This window comes from Mustela putorius, unplaced genomic scaffold (genome assembly GCF_011764305.1).
Source record: "Mustela putorius furo isolate JIRA1106 unplaced genomic scaffold, ASM1176430v1.1 tig00003834_pilon_pilon_pilon, whole genome shotgun sequence".
Lineage (NCBI taxonomy): Eukaryota > Metazoa > Chordata > Mammalia > Carnivora > Mustelidae > Mustela > Mustela putorius.
Genome location: NW_025421987.1, coordinates 112,782,172 through 112,803,494, shown reverse-complemented (window position 1 = coordinate 112,803,494; position 21,323 = coordinate 112,782,172). Strand labels below are relative to the sequence as shown.

General features: G+C 34.5%; 1 protein-coding gene across 6 annotated transcripts in view; it reads left to right on the top strand.

Annotated features, from left to right (window-relative positions):
• Window positions 1-21,323, top strand: part of TBC1D5 (TBC1 domain family member 5) — a 554,967-nt gene that overhangs the window by 328,629 nt on the left and 205,015 nt on the right. For all 6 annotated transcript variants that reach the window (XM_004773530.3, XM_004773529.3, XM_004773531.3 and 3 more), the window contains 4 exons: window positions 6,563-6,665; window positions 14,315-14,403; window positions 15,893-15,943; window positions 16,040-16,109. In XM_004773530.3, coding sequence (XP_004773587.1) covers window positions 6,563-6,665; window positions 14,315-14,403; window positions 15,893-15,943; window positions 16,040-16,109 — 313 coding nt within the window. The remainder of the gene's footprint in view (window positions 1-6,562; window positions 6,666-14,314; window positions 14,404-15,892; window positions 15,944-16,039; window positions 16,110-21,323) is intronic.

Below are 21,323 nucleotides of genomic sequence, written 5' to 3'. Positions count from 1 at the left end.
TTTTGGATGAATGCTTGTTTTGAAATTCTGTTTTTGAAGTATGAACATAACATCAGTTATTGTTCCTACAAGTCCTTCTGTGCTTCTCTGTCCTACTGCATGATTATAAACCTTCACCAAGGGCTTTATTTTTTCCCCTGGGACATCTTATTGAATACTTGCATCTTCAGTAATTCATCTGGGCCCAATGCTTTGTCTGTTTTAATACTTCTAATTACCTAATTATGTACTATAATGCAGTGACAAAGCCCTTTATCATTTCACTCTTTTCTTAACCCTTTTTTTGCTTAGGATTTTTAATTTTTTTTTTTTAATTTTTTTGTCTCTTTGTTGTCTGAGGATCTCTTCATTATAGACGACCCAGAAATTTGCCTCGCTTCTCTTAATTGTCTGTTTGTATTATCACAGATCACTGCCATGTGGGTTCCTGGCTATTGGGGCTCTAAAGTTGTTGTGTGGCTTTTCTCCATCCATTACTTCCTGATTCATTCCAATATACTGTAGTCACATGGGCAGATACCCAAAAGGCACATAGAATAGTCTGGTTGTTGTAAACTACTTTTGTGACAAAATTAGTGGCCATTCTGTCATTCATTTAGATGTCTACAACAAGTATCCATAAACAAATGTAATGGAAGTCAAGATTTTTCAAAATTATGCTGACTTTACTTCAGGATAAGTAAAAATTGATAAAAGGAAATTTTTTAAATTATATATGCGTTTTAGATAATGAAGGTAAAATGATAGAATTAAGAGTTTTACTATTTACAACCTCTAATGAATTGATGGAAGTACATAATACCAACTGTGATGGTTACCTATTGCTACATCGTAAACCACCCCAAAGCATAAAACAGCAACATTTATTTTGTTGATGAATGTACAACCTGGGCAAGACTGAGGCAGACAGTTTCCCTCTGTTCCATGTAGTATTGGCCAAGCCTGCTTGAAGGGTGGGGGCTGGAAATCGTGTGAAGCCTTGTTCACTCCCATGTCTGGCTCTCAGCAGAGACCTTTGCTGCAGCTGGGGACTAGAACACCTCCTATGGCCCTCCCATGTAGCTGCTTGACTGCCTAGCAGCATGATATCTGAGTTCCAAGGATGTGTCCACAGAGAGTCAGATGGAAGTTGTGTTACAACATCACTTTGTGAGAAACTAGTCACTAAGGTCAGCATGCATTCAAATGGAGAGGAGTTAGACTCCTTCACCTTTTCACAGAAGTGTCAAAGAATTTGTAAATGTATGCTAAAACTTTCATACCACCCATGAAGAATTTTGTTGAAAATTAAGTTTGAATTTGATGAAGTCTCTAGACCTAACTACCAGTTTATAGGCTGTATAGCAGGAGGAGTGTGTTAAATAACAAAATAGAGGAACAATAAGAAAAATTCAGAATGTGGGATGTTTCGACACAATAAATAACCTGGCTTCCTTAACCAGTACATTGTAGCGACAGAGACAGGGAGGAGAAAAGGGAGGGGAAGAATAAATCTTAAGAGATAAATCAACAAATTGTAACGTATGGACATTTTATGGATCTTGAACAAACTAAAAAAAAAAAATTAGGGGAATTTGCTCATTGCCTGGATATTTGATTTAATGAATGGATTATTTTATTAGTCATAGTGTTAGAATTGTATATGGTTATGTTTTTAGAGTCCTTTTAGAGATATAGTTGTGACATCTCAGATTTGTTTCAAAATACAGAATTGAGGGAGGACTATGTATGAATCAAGAACTGGTTGGTAATGATATTGGGTGATGGATTTATTGAGTCTACCATGTCTATTCTTTAGAAATGTTTGAATTTTCCATAATGAAAGTTTTTAAGTCTTGTGATGAAGACTATAACACCTGTGAATTTTGAGTTATTTCAAGATGCAGAACAAAACTCATACACCAAAGTTTTATATCTCTGGGTATTAATTTGCAATATGTAAAATTTGTCTGATTATAAGTTCCTTCACACATCTTGGGAGAGAAACTGCTGTATTTTAAATATTGATCTGTAAAAAAAATAATTGAAAAAAATAAATAAAAATAAAAAAATATTGATCTGTTAACTTGGAACTGAAATACTACTTTTTTTCCATCAAGAAAATCAAGAAAAATCTTAGAGTCCCTTGGAGAGCCCTCACTTTTCTAGGTCCCCAGTTTGGGGTGCCCTTGTTCCCCATGGCAAAGCACCTGGCTTCTGACACCTCCTGGGAGGACCAGAGCCCTGCTGGGTTTGCCTTTGGACCTTGCTGTGCTTCCAAGCCCCTCCTGGCAAGTCAGGAATTGGGATGGTGGTACCCAGTCCCTTTCCCTGATGGTGAGGCCTTTCCTTCTGTGTCTGTCACCGGTCTGGGCTCTCCTGTGCATTCAAACTGTGGTGCTTGCCCATCCCAGGAATGGGGGGCAGAAGAAGGGGGAGGGCTAGGGAAAGAGAGCCTGGGATTTGTACAAGGGCTCTGGGATTAAATTCTTTATTCACTGAGAACAGATTTGGGAACACAAGGGTGTGGGAGCAGGGGGTTTTGGGGGGGAACTAGTTGGAGGGAAGGTAAAGTTCAAGGATGCTCTTGCTTTAATCCCCACATCACTCATCACTTTGTTCTTAAAGAAGTCTAGGATACAGTAAAAATAAGTAAATAAAAAGAAGAAAAAGAAAAATCTTAGACTGTATTGTCTAAATTTCATCATGGAGTACTTAAATATTACTTTCTCTTTGGTTTTTATCTATGCCAGTGTTTCAATCTCACTTATTTACCATTTTCATTTTCTGGCCAAATTTAGAAATTTCTTCACTTGGGCTTCCATTTTCTGATAATAATGACATTTATCTTTAGGCCCATTTGGTATGAATTTTATTCCCTTTTATTTGCTATCAGATAACTGTTTTGAATCATAAACTTAACACAGTTTTAACTTTTTTTTTCTCTACCCCATCTTTTTGGAAGTTACTACCATTTCTTCCTTTTTTTTAATGGAAGTGTAGAGTCACTATTGATTTTCAAAATCTTAACTATTATTGAGGCCCGCTTGGGTCTGTATTTTGTGATTTTTCATTATTGTTTCAGAAGTAAATTTGCCCCATGGTGTTCAAATTACTTTACCTATCTTCAATCAATACCAGATGGCCTGGGGTTAAAAAATAAAACAAACAAACAAACCAAAAAAAAAGCATGTAATGGATGGCAGGGAAGCTATTTTGAAACAGAAAACATATCATTAAAAACTGATAATTACTGGGGGGCCTGGATCTCAGTCGGTTGAGCATCAGACTCTTGGTTTCAGCTCTGGTTGTGATCTTAGTGTGGTGGGGGGCCCCAGATCGGGCCCCTCATCCAGCTCTGTGCTAGGCATGGAATCTCCTTGTCCCTTTCCCTGTGCTCCTCTGCTTTTCTCCCACCTGTTTCTCAACTAGGTAAATAAATAAGATCTTTTTAAAAAACCCAAACTGATTAGTACAGTTCCTAGAAAAACTACTCACTGTACTTTTCTCCCTTATTTCTGATCCATGTAGATGGTACATCTTCTGGTGTGAAGCCTAACAATAAGACAGTCAAGTTTTTGTTGTGGGAAATATGTTATTATTCATGTGTATTCATCAACCTCATGACGTAGTAGTAGTTCTTCTTGGTAATTCTGAACTCATGGAATTTTACCTAAATGTGTATGTCTGACTTACTTATAATTGATGAGTGAAGCAGTGGGGAAATACCGCTGCCCTAACTACCCAGATATGTGGGGGCAGATGTGTATCTCTCTGCTTCAGAATCCTTACTTGTGACCTTCTGACTTAGCCTGGCTAATCTCCAAAGACTTCTTCAGCTTAAAACTTCTCTGAATGTAAATTCTTTATCCAGCTTCTTAAATAGTGTAAACTTTTATACCGTTTAAAAACCTTTTCTGTGTCTTTCTGCCTTACTTTATTTGATGCTGTGAAACCATCAGAATTTAGAGAGCAAGTCATACTTTTCTAAAAAAGAGGGTATCATGAAACTTCATAAATTGGCACTTTAGGGTTGTAGAGTAGTGTTGTAGATAGTGTGCTGTTGCGTAGATATGCTATGTCTGCCTAATACACATTTTTAGTTGATTGGGTATTTGCTAAAAGTGGGTAATTTAAATTATCTACCTGCAATTTAATTCTTGTAGCTCTCTTGTTTTTAATCTTGCAAGTGGTTAGTATGCATTTAAATGAAACTATGAATTGGTATGTAATATAATTTACATTTTTAGTAGTTAGGTATTAAACTCTTACTATATAGTTCATGGGTATTTGTTACAAAGTGGATGTTGCAGTTTTTAGTACTTTCTTGCATAATCAGTTCAGATTGCATCAGCTACGCAAAATTTGGTTGTGCTGGTGTGCATGGAAAATTTTCAAAGAATAGTTAATGGAGGGGATGTGCAAAATCATTTAAGCCATGTGATCTAAATTATGGGGCAAGAATCCTACTTAAAGACATGGCGAGGATGGTATCTAGACTTATTGTGATGATCATTTCGCAGTGTATACAAATATCATATCATGTGTTTTACACCTGAAATTAATATAATGTATGTCAGTTATACCTCAGTTTAAAAAAAAAAAGATAAGGCTAGATTTAAGTCATCTAATGAGGAAGAAGGAGAAACAATTTCCATTCTCTGAAGGCTTAATCTGTTTTTACCTTAGTAACTAAATTTTCCTAAGAAGTTTCTCTTTAGCAATTTAACTGCTTACCTGTCTCTCATCCCGATTACTTTAGTTTGGGATATTTGACTTGTAAGGGCTTTATCAACTTTCTTTTGTCCCAAAGAAGTCATTTAAAAAGTGGTTTTGTTTCTTCCCTGGTTCAGTGCATTTGACATCTTTCTGGAACACCTTTGGCTTCTATGATATAATATTCTTGCTTTGAATCTACTTTCAGGTTAATTTTTCTCTTCTTTGGGAGCTAAGGTCATTTATGCCTACTCACACTCCCTTGCCTGAGTAGAAACTATCTGGAGGGGTCATCAAATTAAGATTCATGGAGAAATATGAGGTCATCTCACTCAAATCCATGGGTTGTTTATTACTGGCAATCCAAGAAAGAGGTCTCCTTTGCTAGAGATAAAATCAAATATATGGGTTTGGGGACAATTGCACATCCAAGGGAATTTCAAGCGAAAGTCACATGAACAGGTGAAGATAAAATAGACTTCAATTTATTATAAAAATTAGGACCAGAAATAGATGCTTCACAAACCATTAGCATAGTTAACCCAGGAACCCAGATTAGACTGGGAAGAAAGTCATTAACTCTCACAGGGAGCAAGAAAAGGATCAGAATGAAGCATAAAACAGCTGAAGTCTCCAGAACAAGGCAGTTAGCCCTTACAATCTGACCTGCCCCACCTTTTCTCCTATCTCATCATCCTGCTTTGGACTGGCAGTACTTCATGGAAGGACTTCTGTTTCTCAGTACTGATCGCCGTACTGTGCCATACCCTTGGAGTACTCATTGCCTTCTGTGCCTTCATCTCTCTTTCTGATTTGGTTATCTTTACCACTGATATGCCATCTTCCTCTTTCTCCTCTCATAAAAATTCTTTTTTAAACCCTTTGTGATTGAGCCTATTTATGATTGTTAACTTCTAGGTGACATTCCTTTTTCCCTTATGTACTCATTTTGTATTAAATTGCTATGTATTTGTTCTTTGGATTGTTAGAATTGTATATTCTTTCATTAGGAACAACTATGTAGGGCCACCTGAGTGGCTCAGTCAGTTAAGTGTCTCTGCCTTCAGCTCCAGACGTGATCTCAGGGTCCAGGGATCAAGCCCCTTGTGGGGCTCCCCACTCAGCGGGAAGCCTCCGTCTCCCTCTCCCTCTGCCATTTTCCCTGCGCTCCCCACCCCATGCTCTCTGGCTCTATCTCTCTGTCAAATAAATAAATGAAATCTTTAAAAAAAAGACAAAAACTGAACTAAAAAACCAACAGCAACTATGTAATCTCCTTTCAAGTGGATACTGTGCCCTTTTTCTATTTCATATTACCTCAAAGCGCCTGGTAGAATTTTTGATCTGGAGAGCGTTTAAGCAATACTGACTAACTTGTTCCATTTGAAGTCAGCATTTTAATCAGACAAACTAACAGCATGGTCATGTATAATAATTTAAATCCTAATACTGGCATTAAAAAAATAAAATGATTTCTTCAAAAAGCTGGTACATCCAAAATTACATTCTAGTCCTAAAAACTAAATGGGCTAAAACAAAGTTATCCTGCACCCCAAATATATAGGCTGTGATTCATTTTGCTTAAGAACTGTCATATCCACTGTGTGAGGACTTTAAATACATGGAGACATTTGAAATATTTAGGTGTTGAAAGGTACAGTTTCCATCTGTGATAGAATAATTTCCCTTTCCTCACCCTTTTTCTCTTACCTTATCAGTCCCACCAGTGGCATAAGCTAGTTGCATGGTAAATACACACTTGTACTAACACCTAAAAGTAGCCTTTGATACCTCTTAAACATGAGAGTTTGAAGGTAATTCTTAGAATTCTGCTAGTCAGTTTTAATCCTGTGTTTTCTTTCTTCAGGTTTCCTGAAATGCAGTTTTTCCAACAAGAAAATGTGAGAAAAATTCTTACAGATGTTCTTTTCTGTTATGCTAGAGAAAACGAGCAGTTGCTTTATAAACAGGTAATGAAAATATCGTACAGGTGGCATCCATTGACTCAAAATTTTCTATACAGCTTGACAAATGATAGAGCAATAATGTAGCCTTTATTGTATCCAAAGTTGTATCATAATAGTAAAGCAATCAAAGAGCTGCTTGTCAGCTGCATGGTGAGAAAAGTAAGCTCATTGAAGCACATATGCTTCTTCCTTATTATAAGACATTCCACCAAATTGTCTTCTATAAGGCGTTCAATCTTTTCTTTCAACTTTTGGGAGTTTGTTTATAAACAGCATCTTTGAAGCCAATCTAGTAATAAAACTTTTCAGAGTTGTATATATAAATATTGTTTCTAAATACAGCATTTATAAATATGTGACATGCTGTGTAAAAAATAATCAATGTCCTTCTACTCTTTTAAGATTTACTGGTGATATAACTTTGGAAAGTTTCTCCAAATTTTTTGAAATTTATGATATTCTTTGGTATCCAGATATTTATCCCATTACTAAAGGAAAGAAGATTAAGATTGTTGGATTATGTTTTGCTTTCATTGAAATGTACATTATTTAATATATAAAGAAGTATCTAGGTTTCTACTTAAGCTTATGGTATTCCAATAGAAATATAAAAGTTGGATTTCTTTTTAAAGGTTTTACTTATTTATTTGACTGAGACACAGCGAGAGAGGGAACACAAATGGGAGTCGGAGAGGGAGAAAAGTTGGATATTTTATGTATTTATCAAAATGTATAGTAAGTGGGAATTTAAATCAAATTAATAAATTCTCTAACAAAAGTTTTCAATGTATGTCCAACTGATCACTTTCTAACTTCAATGTAATATAACAGAAAACACCTGTTTGGCTAGAGCAATGTGTATGTGTATATATTTTTTTTTCTCTTTTTTTTTTTTTAAGTTTATTTAAGTAATCTTACACTCAGCATGGGGATCCACCTCACAAACCTGGAATCAGGAGTCATACACTCTTCTGACTGAGCCACCCAGGCACCCCTAGAGTAATGTATTTAGTTTGAAATATACTTGATCAGTTTAAAGATAATAAAGTACTGATGAATCACTGAGCTCTACCTCTGAAACTAATAATACACCATATGTTAATTAATTGAATTTATTTATTTTTTTAAGATTTTATTTATTTATTTGACAGAGAGAGATCACAAGTAGGCAGAGAGACAGGCAGAGAGAGAGAGGGAAGCAGGCTCCCTGCTGAGCAAAGAGCCCGATGTGGGGCTCGATCCCAGGATCTTGAGATCAGGACCTGAGCTGAAGGCAGAGGCTTAACCCAGTGAGCCACCCAGGCGCCCCTAATTAATTGAATTTAAATAAAATTTAAGAAAATAAAGATAATAAGCAAAGTCATATTCCAGTTGTCCTAAATAATGTATTTGTTTTTATATACATAGAATACCGAAGGGAACTAAGTTTATCTTACGTTTTAATACTAGTAATATGCTTTCATGTTAATTACATGGTGATTATCACTTTTAGAATGGAAGATGGAAAAAATATATCCCATTCATAATGACGACCAAAACTTTAAAATGCCTTGAAATAAATATAACAATATAGATGCAAAAGATATGTGAAGAAAACCATAAATGTTATTGAAGGACATAAAGCAAGAGTTGAATAAACAGGAGAGTGGTTGTATGTTTGTAGATGGGAAGGCATGAAATATTACTTCTTCCCAAATTAATATGTAAATGTATTATCATTCCAGTGATAAACAGAGAGAGATGCATTTTTTAAAAACTGGACATAGTCATTTTAAATTTAGTGCCAAAAAGCTTTACCATAATTTTAATGGAGATAATACAGCTTAGGGGTTAAGAGCACTGGGTCTGGGCTTAAATCTGTTATTTAAATCTCAGCTCAAGCATTTGCTAGCTACATAATCCTGGACAATTTACTTACTTAAATTTTCTAAATCTTAGTTTTACTGTCAGTAAGAGGAGGACAATAATAATATTGGTTTTGTAGAGTTAAAAACACATAGTGATCATTAAGTGTTCTTATTGGTATTTATGGTGGATTTACTATTATTATCATTATTAAATATTTTAGAGTTGCTACAGAATGTAAGGCAAGGGGAGAATGGCAAAGGGAGGTATGAAAACTTTGTAAACATTCTGTGATCAAGCTAATATGACATTAGTATGGGAATCAACATGGATCAGTGGAACAAACTAAGAACAGGTCCAGTTGTATATGAATTCTTAATATGATAAGATAGGATATTTTCCTTTAATGGGAGAAAAGGATATTGACTTGCCATGTTTGATTTTCCATCTAGAAAAAAGATTAAATTATACGTTTATTGAAGAATAAATTCCAGGTGACATAAAGATATAAATATGAAAACTGAAATTTTTAAATGAAATATTGTAAAAAATGTTGGGGAATTGTTTATAATCGCAGGATTGGAAAGACCTTTCCAAGCCAGATAGACTCTCCAGAAGTGAGATAAAAAGTTCAAAGACCCAAAACAAAGAAACCAAAAAGAAGACTGGGAGAAAGTAAATATCAGTGTAGGACTTTTGGAAGCAAATAACAGAAAATCCCATTCAGAATGACTTGAACTCAAAGGATGTTGTTAACACACTTTGCAAGAAGTCTAGGGGCAAAATGGTTCTGCAGCATTAGTTATTCCAGTAGTTCAGACTCCTTTCTGTTTTTCTGTTCTCTCCTCATTGTGTTGGCTTCTGTCATCAAGCTTATCTCTTCGTTGTGTCCTTCTTTCCAATATTTGAAAATACCTCACAGTAAAAAATTTAGTGATAGCAAACCAAGTCAGAATAAAATTATCCCAAGTTACACATTCTTCTTTAGAGAAAGAAAAAAGTCAATTAAGGAAGTGTTATAATAATGGAAACAAATTCCACAGACAAGGAATAAAAACATAATAACTGCACTCAAACATAAGTGATGTGTGTGGGCCTCTGCATTTGTAAGGAAGACTAGGCAGGAATAGGGAAGGTCAGATTCTTGATAATTTAGACAAAGTCAATTACTGAATAAGAAAGTATCATTAAGATACTCTTGGGAGTCCCTTAATAAGACTTAATTACTCCCTGTACATGTTTAAAATCCTATAGATTCTTTACATAGAAATAATACCTTGCTAAAGAAGGACTGAATATTTAGCCAGATCAAATTTAAGAAAAAAAAACCTTGAGTTTCATCACAAGCTGTTAAAGCTATTATTTTGTACTAGGTGACACCCCGTTTAACATCGACCATATTGTTAATAGTTATGGGATTTTATTGAATTAATGAGACTGTTATCATGTAGTAGAATGTCTTGCTGAGTTAATTGAAACTGCAGAGATTATATAAATGGTATTAATGAACTTTGACTGCCTGATGCCTCAGCTTTAATAAAGACTGCTTGGTGGGCTAAATGAACACAGGCAGAGATAAAAGAACAGGTTCAATTTTGTGAGCCTACAGGCTGTTGATGAAGAAAACTTCGTTACCTTTATTTTCAATTGGCATGAGTTTGGAGTGCAGTGACTACTAACGATCCAGCAGGGATAAAGGCTTTAAGCAAGCAGAAATGCTGATGGTGTAGATGCAAGCAAAATATACATTTTGGGAACCAATAAGTATACTGGCAATCTATTATGTTTTATTTTGCTTTGTCGAATTTACAGCATATTGAATTTCTGATCATTCTTTCTAAATGGTTCTCTTTTCCTATAAAGATGTTCATATGCTTGCCGTTTGTAATTATTAATCAGGTTTTGCTAGTCTAGAATTAAGAGTCAAACTAACAATCTCTTCCAAGTCTAATTGAGGAAATGTCTCCAGTTTAGTTGGAAGTCAACAGTGAATTTGTAAAAAAGGTTGTCTTAATGATATTCAGGGGACTCTTAATTTTCATTATACAAAGAGCACCCTTATTTATTGATTTGAAATATGATTTAATGTTATTCTATTTCATTTTTCATATTGTAGTTTAACATTTACCAGTACATTGCTACTACCTGTAGTAGGAACTGGATTTTTTTTAATCTACAAATAAAAACATATCACAGTTTCTAATTCTAAAAACTTATCACAGTTTCTAGTCACTTCTGTGCTCATTTCATTGTGTGTCTTGCTCTCTAGACTGAAAGCTCTATAATGGTTAGAAACTTGCTCACTTCATTCACTTTTGTGTTCTCAGCATTGTCATAGGTAGTTAATAATTTTTGACATAGGAAGTTGAAGTTGAAGATGAGTAATGCATGAGCAAATGAGAATCTGGAGAGAGTATTGCAGAAACTAGAGGGAAGAGAAAACTTAAAGAGGGTGGGAAGATGCATTTAGGCAAGAACTGATTCTTATTAAAGCAGCCATTAGTTAGAAAATTACATAGAGGGGGAAAAGACCAAATGAGATCACCGCCACATCAACAGCAAAAACCTAGTAAAAACTTAGCAGTTTACAAACTCTTGGGTTGGAAAATCTGTTATTCTTTAAACTATTTTCTTCAAGTTAATTTTAATGCAGTGCCAATGAAATTGCAGTATTTTGATTAGCCTTTTATTCAAATGACACTAAAGTTTACCTTCTAATTAAATTAGGACAAGCAAGATAATTTTGAGAAAAAGAATAGAAAATATGGAAGAATAGAATATTTTACAGTTGAAGTCATTAAAGTAGTGAAGTTCTTGTTAAGAATGTACAAACCACGTATTGCATGGAGCCCCAGGTGTTATATGTAAGCAATGAATCTTGGAACACTACATCAAAAACTAATGATGTGTTGTATGGTGACTAACATAACATAATAAAAAAATAATTAAAATAATTTTAATAATTTTAAAATAATAAAAATAATTTTAAAAAGAATGTACAAACCAATGGAATACCAATAAAAGCCAAGAAAAAACGAGTACCAAGTATTCAGTAAGTATATGGTAAAGACAACATCTCAAAACTCTTAGGAGAAGATGGATTATTCAATAATTAGTTGAACTCTTGGGGCGCCTGGGTGGCTCAGTGGGTTAAGCCGCTGCCTTCGGCTCAGGTCATGATCTCAGGGTCCTGGGATCAAGTCCTGCATCGGGCTCTCTGCTCAGCAGGGAGCCTGCTTCCCTCTCTCTCTCTCTCTGCCTGCCTCTCCGACTACTTGTGATTTCTCTCTGTCAAATAAATAAATAAATAAATCTTAAAAAAAAAAAAATTAGTTGAACTCTTGTGCAGAGAGAAATATAAGTTTATTCTTCAGGACAAAACTAAATGCCAGATCAGTTAAGAATTAGCTATAATAAAGAAAACTATGTACTCACCTAATCTCCATATAAGGAAGGCATTTTCAGGCATGAAAATAGGAAGCCATGAAGGATGATGTATTGATCTGATAGTTTTGAAGTATGGAGCTTCATGATGACATAGGATCTCACAATTAAAAAACAATGATAAGGGCGCCTGGGTGGCTCAGTGGGTTAAGCTGCTGCCTTCGGCTCAGGTCATGATCTCAGAGTCCTGGGATCGAGTCCCGCATCGGGCTCTCTGCTCAGCAGGGAGCCTGCTTTCCTCTCTCTCTCTGCCTGCCTCTCCATCTACTTGTGATTTCTCTCTGTCAAATAAATAAATAAAATCTTAAAAAAAAAAAAAAAAACAATGATAAACGTGGGATGGTATAACAAAAATGACTACAGGTTAATATCCTGAATTGGTGAAGAGCTGTAACAAATTATCAGGAAAAAGGGAACTCTTCATTAGGAGAAAATGGGCAATTCATTAAATGATAATGGCCAATAAAATTTTTTGTCAGTCTCACTAGCATTTAAATAGGGTAAAATAACTGTTTGATTATGAAGTTTTATAGGATTTCAAAAAACATAAATAAAACAAAACTGTATAAGTTAAGATGTGTGAAGTGGCAATTTTTATGCCCTAAAGTGAGGGAATCCTTTCTGAAGGGCAGCCTAATTGTATACATAACAAACTTGAACCAGCTTCTTTACTCATTGACCCAGAAATTCTCCTTCTAGGGACTTTATCCTGAGGAAGTCATAGAAAAAGGCAAAAAGATTACCACAAAGATATCTAATTTTTAATTTAGTTTTTAATATTTCTTTCTTTTGATCAGCCTGTCCTTCCTTCCTTCTCCCTCCCATTTCTTCCTTTCTTTCTCCTTGTCTTTTTTTTTTTTCTTTTCTGTATCTATAGTAATTCTTACAGCAGTTTGCTATTACTTTGATCATCAAATTATGGCACTTGGTTTGTGGAATAATTAGAGATTATTCCAGTAGAATAAATACCTCATGATGATTTTAAAGCATACTTAGCACTTAGTTCCATTTTTTCTGTGTCTCTACCGTGTTCCTCTAAGGGATAGTCAAATAGTCCTCTCAAAGTTTGTTTAATAAGAAAATGGTTACTTAAAAAGATAGAAGTGGTGTACGGTAATTTATCTTAATCACCAGAAAGCTGTCGGTGTGTCACAAATTATTTTATACAAATGTCAGTGAGTCCTAATTCAAGTCTAGTGGTAACTTACAAATGAGCTCTGATGGAGTTTACTTTGATATTATTTTGTGATGATCACTAGCTTTTAAGAATGGCATGGTACTTCTAGAATGTACAGAAAGTTGTGTGTCTGCCCTTCCATCACTACTTCCACCCATGAAACTCTGTCTTGTCTTTGCTTTCATATTTTTTTAATTTCTTATTAAAGTGGTGTTTTGTATTGTTTTTTTAAAATTAAAAATCATCCATAGTTATTAAGCAAAAGGAAAATATAATTTACTTACTTTAAGAGGCAGAAAAGATTATAATCTATTTTTAACTTGCTAAAACACGTTTTCTGATGCTTAAGGGGTAAAAAATCTTGTAGTTAACAAGGCAGATTACTAATGTGGAATGCCTTATTCTCTACAATAATGGATAAATAATGAATTTTTATAATATTTTTTTAGAGACAACTTAGTAACCAATGTAGTTTTTTGCTTCTGTGCTTATTCATATAATCCACAGGTGAGCACCAGTATAAGGAAAAAATATATAATCGGTGAATTCACTAAATAAATTGAACAGTAACCTTATAGTTGAAGTAGACAGGGAAAAAAAAAAACTATGGTAGTTTTCAGATTAAAGATGTTGAAATCGTACTTTGAAAACTGTTTGCTGTTATACCTGCTAAAGATTGTTTCTTTTATTATCCAACATTTCCAGCTAGCTGACTTCAGCTCTTCCTAAATCTACAGACATCCTAATTTTGAGCCATTATATAATGAAAACATTGGATGTAATTTCCTTAGGTCTACAGTTCTTAGTTGCCCTTCTTACTGCAGATCTTTACACTGTAGCTCATGATTATAATTTGCATAAATGAAATTCATATTTATGAGTACAGATCGTGAAGCAACTGACAGGTGCAAGGTTGTCTACCATGCCAATTTATTGTTTGTTGTGTCATTTAAAAGAGAACTGCTCTCCATGTTTTAAAGAAGAATTTGTGCTGTGGTTGAATTGGAATCAAATTCTAAAAGTAAATAAAATCTCATTTTGTAGCTTTTCATTTTATGCATTTCAATGAAATATGGAAATGTTGGTGGTGAGGATCAGTTGAAGAAGCATTTAACTGAGCCTAGTTTGTCCACTGGTGGACCCTCAGCATCCTCCCCCTCTCATTTCTCCTGCTCGTATGTTTCAGGGAATGCACGAGCTGTTAGCGCCTATAGTCTTTATCCTCCACTGTGACCACCAAGCTTTTCTTCATGCCAGTGAGTCTGCCCAACCAAGGCAAGTTTTTATTTGGGCTCCTTCTCTTTTTTTCAGCCTTGCTGTAATCATTTTAACCTCAGAATCTTTTATATTGAAGGTACTTTTGTAAATTATAAACATTTGGTTGTGTTTCATGTGGCTGATTGTTTACTCCACATAATAGTTGTAGTCCTGGTTCAGCTATGGGACAAATTTAGAATCATAAATGACTTTGAAAATCTTAGATCTGTGACAAAGGAAGGTATATAACTAATGGATCAAGAAGAGGAGATTTTTGTTAAGATGGCAAAGAGCTAATGACTGATGATATTCATATATACCATCCTCTAATGATTCTTTCACTGTTGGCTGTATGAAAACCTTGTCTGTGAGAACCCCTGTCTTGTAAATAAACAAAAATAACTTGTCGTGTTTTAAGATACATTAATTTATTCTTTACAGCAAGTAACTTTAGTAATTATATTTAACTTAGGCTAATTTTTAGAATTTATTTCCACTTTAGATGCAGTAACTGAGGGCCCAGAGAGGCAGCCAGCCAGTATCTTGGGACTAGAGACTGTGAGATGATAAAACTTTGTCAAAAGTATTCCATAGGTTAACCGTTCTATGTGCAGAACATAAAAAATTAACACATAACATTTTATGTATTTATCTCTACAATTATTAATCAAATATAGCCATCCATTTTGCTGAGCATAAATTAGAGCCTTTGTTAAATTAGCCCTTGTTTACTATATTATAGATTAGTATTTTCTAGTTTCTCTCGAGTTTCTCTAATTATACAAATATGAGTTTGTGCATTTGACTAGAGTAACCATGTCTTAATTATCCTTTCTTCAGTTATTCTAAAGTATGGTAAGGATGAAGTTAGTCTTGGGATCCTGGTTTCATGCCAGTTTTATCTTTTTAAAAGCATGTGTGTACAATATGCTTCACAGGAAAGTATAGATAATTGAAAATTGCTCTTAAATAAGTTGGACCTGCTGTTTTGGCAGTTTCAAGCCGTTGAAAGGTAAAAGCAACACTAAAATAGATTTGAAAGAGGTATTATTGCTAATCAATGGATGTTAAAATACAATAAAAATGGAAGCCATTGAAAGAAAATAATATTCTGATAGGATATATATGACCAGTAAGTAAGTGTTTTGTTTTGTTTTGTTTTGTTTTCTTTTGTTTTGTTTTGGAAAACAAGTGGCAGATTGTGGCGTAATCAATTTATTCTAGATCAGGCACATTCAAGGAATATATTGTCACATTTTGTAGTGGTTATTTGGAGTAATTAGATAGTTAGTTCATTGTGGTACAGACAAGGCACCTAATTTGTGTTTGATCTTTATAGAAAGAAAAGATTTCATTTATTAATGAAATTGTTTTTTTATTTAGAAGGGATGATTTTTTATTTGCACACTGTATGAAAGTTGGCTTATACGTATAGAATAAGGCAACTTCTACATCTCCTTCTACTAAAAAATTATACATTTTGACTATTTGTATTGCTTTTTTTAAGTGAGGAAATGAAAACTCTTTTGAACCCTGAGTTTCTGGAACATGATGCCTAGTAAGTACAAAAACTTTCTATTATTCTTATTTTTTATACCATCTCTATTTCAGTGAGGGTTTAACGTTAATACTGTATTATTTTTCTAATTTTTAGTGCAATGTTTTCACAGCTTATGGAAACTGCTGAACCTTGGTTTTCTACTTTTGAGCATGATGGTCAAAAGGTAAGTGTTTCTGTACAGATCTTTTCAATATATTTGAAGGAACAAATGATTTTAATAAGTAGGAACATTTCATTATTACTATTAAAAAAACCCCAAATTTAAAAATCTATGGAATAAGATTGAATGGGGGATCTAAGCCATATTGCTAATAATACTGGCAGGTATATAAAGGTAAAATAAAAAATTTCACATAAATGGGAATTTTATTTTATATGTATTTTATTTTATATGTATATTATCTGTGCAATAGAGCTTCTGACTTGAAATATTATTACAAATTTTGAATGACAAGTACATTTATCTGCCTGATCTGTTGCTACATGTGTGAGTTGATAGACATTTTGTTACTGAAGTGCAAAGACAAACTCTGTATGAAATAGGCTATCTTATTTTTACTAATACATCACTATTGAATTTACACAATTTAGCTTCAATACCATCATTTATCATTTACTCTCTCTTACTCTTTTTAACTGTAATTTTTATTATGTGTTATAATTGATATGCCATACCATTCACCTTTAAAGTGTATAATTTAGTAGTTTTTAGTATATTCACAAGATTATGCAGATGTCCCTATTATCTGATTGAGAAATATTTTCATCACCCCAAAAGGAAATCTCATACTCATTAGCTGTCACTCTGCATTTGCTCCATTTCCCAGAGTCGCTGGCGTTACTGTACTTCTGCTTTATATGAACATGCGTATTCAGAACATTTCCTATAAATGGAACCATATAATATGTTGCCTTCTGTGATTGACTCCTTTCACTTAGCATGATGTTTTTGGTATTCATACTTGTTGTAGCATGCATCAGTACTTCACTACTTTTCGTGACCAAATAATATTTCACCGTGTGGATATACCACATTTTGTTTATCCATACATCAGTTGATGGACATTTGGGTTTTTTCACTTTTTGGTTATTAAGAATAATGTTGCTGTGAACATTTGTGTATAAACTTCATGTCTACGTGTATTTTCAATGCTCTTGGCATTTCTCTAGGAGTGGAATTGCTGAGTTAACTGACATTTTAAACAAACATATATGCTAACTTAGAGATCATATGGTGTTTTCATTATCATTATACAATATTAGAAAAATGCCAATTATTCTGGCAAGGGATGTCATTAAGAGTTTTTGGTATATTTTTTCTATATGATTAATTTATTTTATATTGGTACAACTGATTGCATTCTGCTTAGAAACCATATATTATTCTGTCACTTTATTCCATCTCTTAAAAAATGAAATGGATAACTAATGTGCTTTATGCCTTTGGTCTAGATCAGGGCAAACTACTGCCTGCAGGCCAATTTGGCCTGCCAGCTGTTTTTATACAGCTTGGGAATTAAGCATGGCTTTTACATTATTAAATGGCTGAAAAACTATGAAAAGAAGAATAATATTTTGTGGCATATGAAAATTCTATGGAATTCAAATTTCCATGTTCATAAAAAAGTTTTATTGGGAAATAGCCATGCCTGTTTGTTTCCTTATTGTCTTTCACTGCTTGCTCATTGTAATGGTTCATTACAAAGTTAACTAGTTGCAGCACAAACTATATGACGTATAAAGCCTAAAATATGTACTATCTGGCCTTTACAGAGAAAATTTGCTGATCTTCAACCTAGGGGATAAGGTCTTTAGTAATATATCAACATGTTACATTTAGTAAGGGTTATTAGAGGTGAAACTTATAAGCATATTTGATGAACTGCCATGTTTTAGAACAATTACTTCATATTTGTTCTTGATAGGAGATTTGATGAAGTCATGGACTTATGTGAAAAACCAAAATGTTGAGCAAAAAGTATTTGAATACATTTAAATAAAAACATGATGGTTTTATGCAGTGGTCATTTTGTATTTTATAACTGATTCACTGTATCTACAAAAGCAAATGATAAAGATGTGAGCATTACTACTTTTCAGTTTTACCCATTCATGTTGATATCACTGAGTCAAGTTCGTGAAAATGGCTAAGACAGCATAAAAAAGGATATTTCTTCATTTTGTCAAGAAAAAACACATAGATGTGACCTCTGAGCATTTATGTTACTTGCATATATCAATGAATAATACATTTCTATAAAGCATATGTAGTGAATGCCTCTTTCATCCTCCTCTTTTTATTCTATGTCTTGATTCTATCACCTTTCTTAAAAGAAGTTTGAGAAATGAATATACTACTCTCTTTAAGTTCTTCTAGTTCCCCTGACAATTCAGTTCCACCATTGTGCGTGCTGCCTAGGTCAGCAGACACTCTTCCCATAATAAGACTTTCTTCATGAAGAAAGCAGTGTGTTGCTTTACATAATGGTGTGGAATTATCTCGCTGAATCCTTATAACAGTTTGTGGACTGGCACTAACCTGTAGAGTACATTTTGAGTACCACTTAATAAATGGTTAGGAAGATTGCTAGTTTTATTGGTACTTGTAGCTATCCCATATGGTAATATTTGTTAAATGCAAATAGCATTTTTATGATGATAAATCCTGAAGATAAGGAATATCTTATATTAACTTTAAAATTTTCTCTTTTGGTTTCATCGTTAGATAAGCTGTTTACCATTTAAATGATCATGAGCCTTACTTGTGAGTTTCTTAAATTTAAGCAATTTTATTGTAAGTATTCTGAGCACAGAGGAAACCTTTTCAAACTACAGTTTATGTAAGTCTGTAGTTCTTAAGCTACACATGAGTCTCCATTCAGTATTTGATAAATGAACCACATAGGGTGTTGATTTAGTGACAACTCATTCTCTTCAACCTGGAAATGGATTACATGATTTTTCATTAAATTAAACCTTTTTAAAAGGCTAATTTAGGATTAGGTCTCTCCAAAGCCAGGGATTGTATCTCTACAGAAGTGTGTTTATTCAAGACCCTTAGAAAATGACTAGGTATAGTGATCTGTTTCCCATATGGTTGTTATAAACCCTACCTGAGCTCAGTGCCTTCATCCCACTGAGTATGGTATTCAGCCACACAACATTCTTCAGTAAAGAAAAACTACATAACTAAAATAAGCAAAAAGTTGAGTTGTTCATTTTTAAAGGAAAGTTGGCTTCAGAGTAAACACTGTCTCTTGAATGTGAATGGTGTCTTACAGTTAGCATGAACTCTCCCAAATTATTTTAATTTAATACCAGTAGGAAAAAATTTGAGCAAGAATTAATTATTTTTTTTAAATTACAGCATCCTGTCATTTGAAGAGAATACTTGATACAATAAAACCAGAAAATGGTATCCTGGTTTTACTATTTTTATAATAAATGACCACAACACAGAGGTATCTTTTTCTCCTATCTATACAAATTAGCAGAAACTAATTGAGCCATAAAAAATCAGTATGGTTTTACATTCCTCAGACCTGAAGATGCTGGTGTAGACACTGTAGCAAGTACTAAGGACTATGTCTCTTTTTAAGACTTTGTATCCTGGAAAGATAGATGGAACCTCTTCCAGCAAAGTTTTCCTAATGCTAACACATGCCCCTCCTCTCCTCTTTCTTTCTATGAGCCTGATTAGTCATTGATCTTATGTGGATTTCTACATTTTTTTCTGTATAGTTTTCCTCTCCAGACTACAATGGCAAGAGCTTTACTTTCTTTATTTCATGCCCCTGAATGTGGTCCAGTGATGATAAGATGATGTTCCTTTTAGAGATCTCATGGTTTAGGAACCAGAGAAGTAGAAACAGGTACTGTAGTAGTAAAGAAGAAGATGATGAAATAGGACCTGACAGTTAAGCCAGATCTTAAAGATCACTGGGAAGCTCCTCTATGGAAACACTGGGGAGGGGATATTTCAAGTTAAAGAATGGCATCCCTAGGATCTCTGGAAGCACAGTAAGAGTAGAGACCAACCAGATAATGAAAGACCTTATAGACCTAGCTCAAGAATTTGTCTTTTGTTGGGATGCCTGGGTGGCTCAGTGGGTTAAAGCCTCTGCTAGCTCAGGTCATGATCCCAGGATCCTGGGATCAAGCCCCACATCTGGCTCTCTGCTCAGCAGGGAGCCTACTTCCTCATCTCTCTCTATCTGCCTCTCTGCCTGCCTCTCTGCCTACTTGTGATCTCTGTCAAATAAATAAATAAAATCTTAAAAAAAATTTTTTTTCTTTTGTTTTTGTTTTTCCTGTGGAAGCTATTGAAAAGTTTTAAAGAGGGCAACTGGGCGTAATTTAATATCTGTTTTAGATGAATCACCAGGCATTTTGGAAGCTAGATTTAAAAGCAGACTGAATTAAGGGCAGTGAGACCAGTTAGGAAAGAAATGATTAGGACCCCAAATCAGTTTATAACAGTAGAGCTGTAGGAGAGAAGACATAGTAAGAGTCTCCTGAGTGGTTCTGAGGAGGTAAAATTGGCAAAGTGTGTGTGTTGTTATTGGAGAATGGGTTGAGGTTGGCATGGGGAAAGGATGAACATGTTTTTGAGCAGAAGGTGATAAGCTCAGTAGTGGGTCTGCTGAATTGGAGACCCTTTTGTAACCCAGGATTCCTTGCCAACATACCAATGTATGAGAGGGAACCCAGGAAGGTTCTAGGTCATGAATATAGATTTAGAAGTCTTTGGAAAATGGGTGTTGGTTGAAGTACTGTGTATGAGTAAGATCACTCAGGGAATCACATGCAATAGAGAATTAAACTAGGATCAGACCTCTATGAAAAAGCAGCATTTGCAAAGCAGAAACAAAAATTTGAGCTAGAGCAGTTGAGTGAGGGAGTGGCAGACAGTCATCAGAGAATGATGCTATAAATCTCAAGACTGGAAAGAGGTAGAATTTGAGGACTCAACATAAGAAAGGTTAGACATAGGGACGCCTGGGTATCTCAGTCAGTTAATGTCTGCCTTCGGCTCAGGTCATGACCTTGGGGTACTGAGATGGAGTCCCTGGGCTCCTTGCTCAGCAGAGAGCCTGCTTCTCTCTCGCTGCTGCTCCCCCTATTTGTTCTTCTCGGTCTCTCCCTCTTACCTCCCCCTCTCTCTGATAATTAAAAAAATTAAATCTTGGGGGATAAAAAGAAAGTTTAGACATCATATTAGGGGAAATCGTCAGACTTGAGATGGTGGTTGAAGTTTACATTAAAGCATTGCAAGCAGTACAGGTACATCTTTCTTAATGTGGGATTTGGAAGGGGAGGAGGGAGAGTTGTAGTTAGCCTATGTAGTGTTTTGTTTTGTTTTGTTTTTAAATTCAGC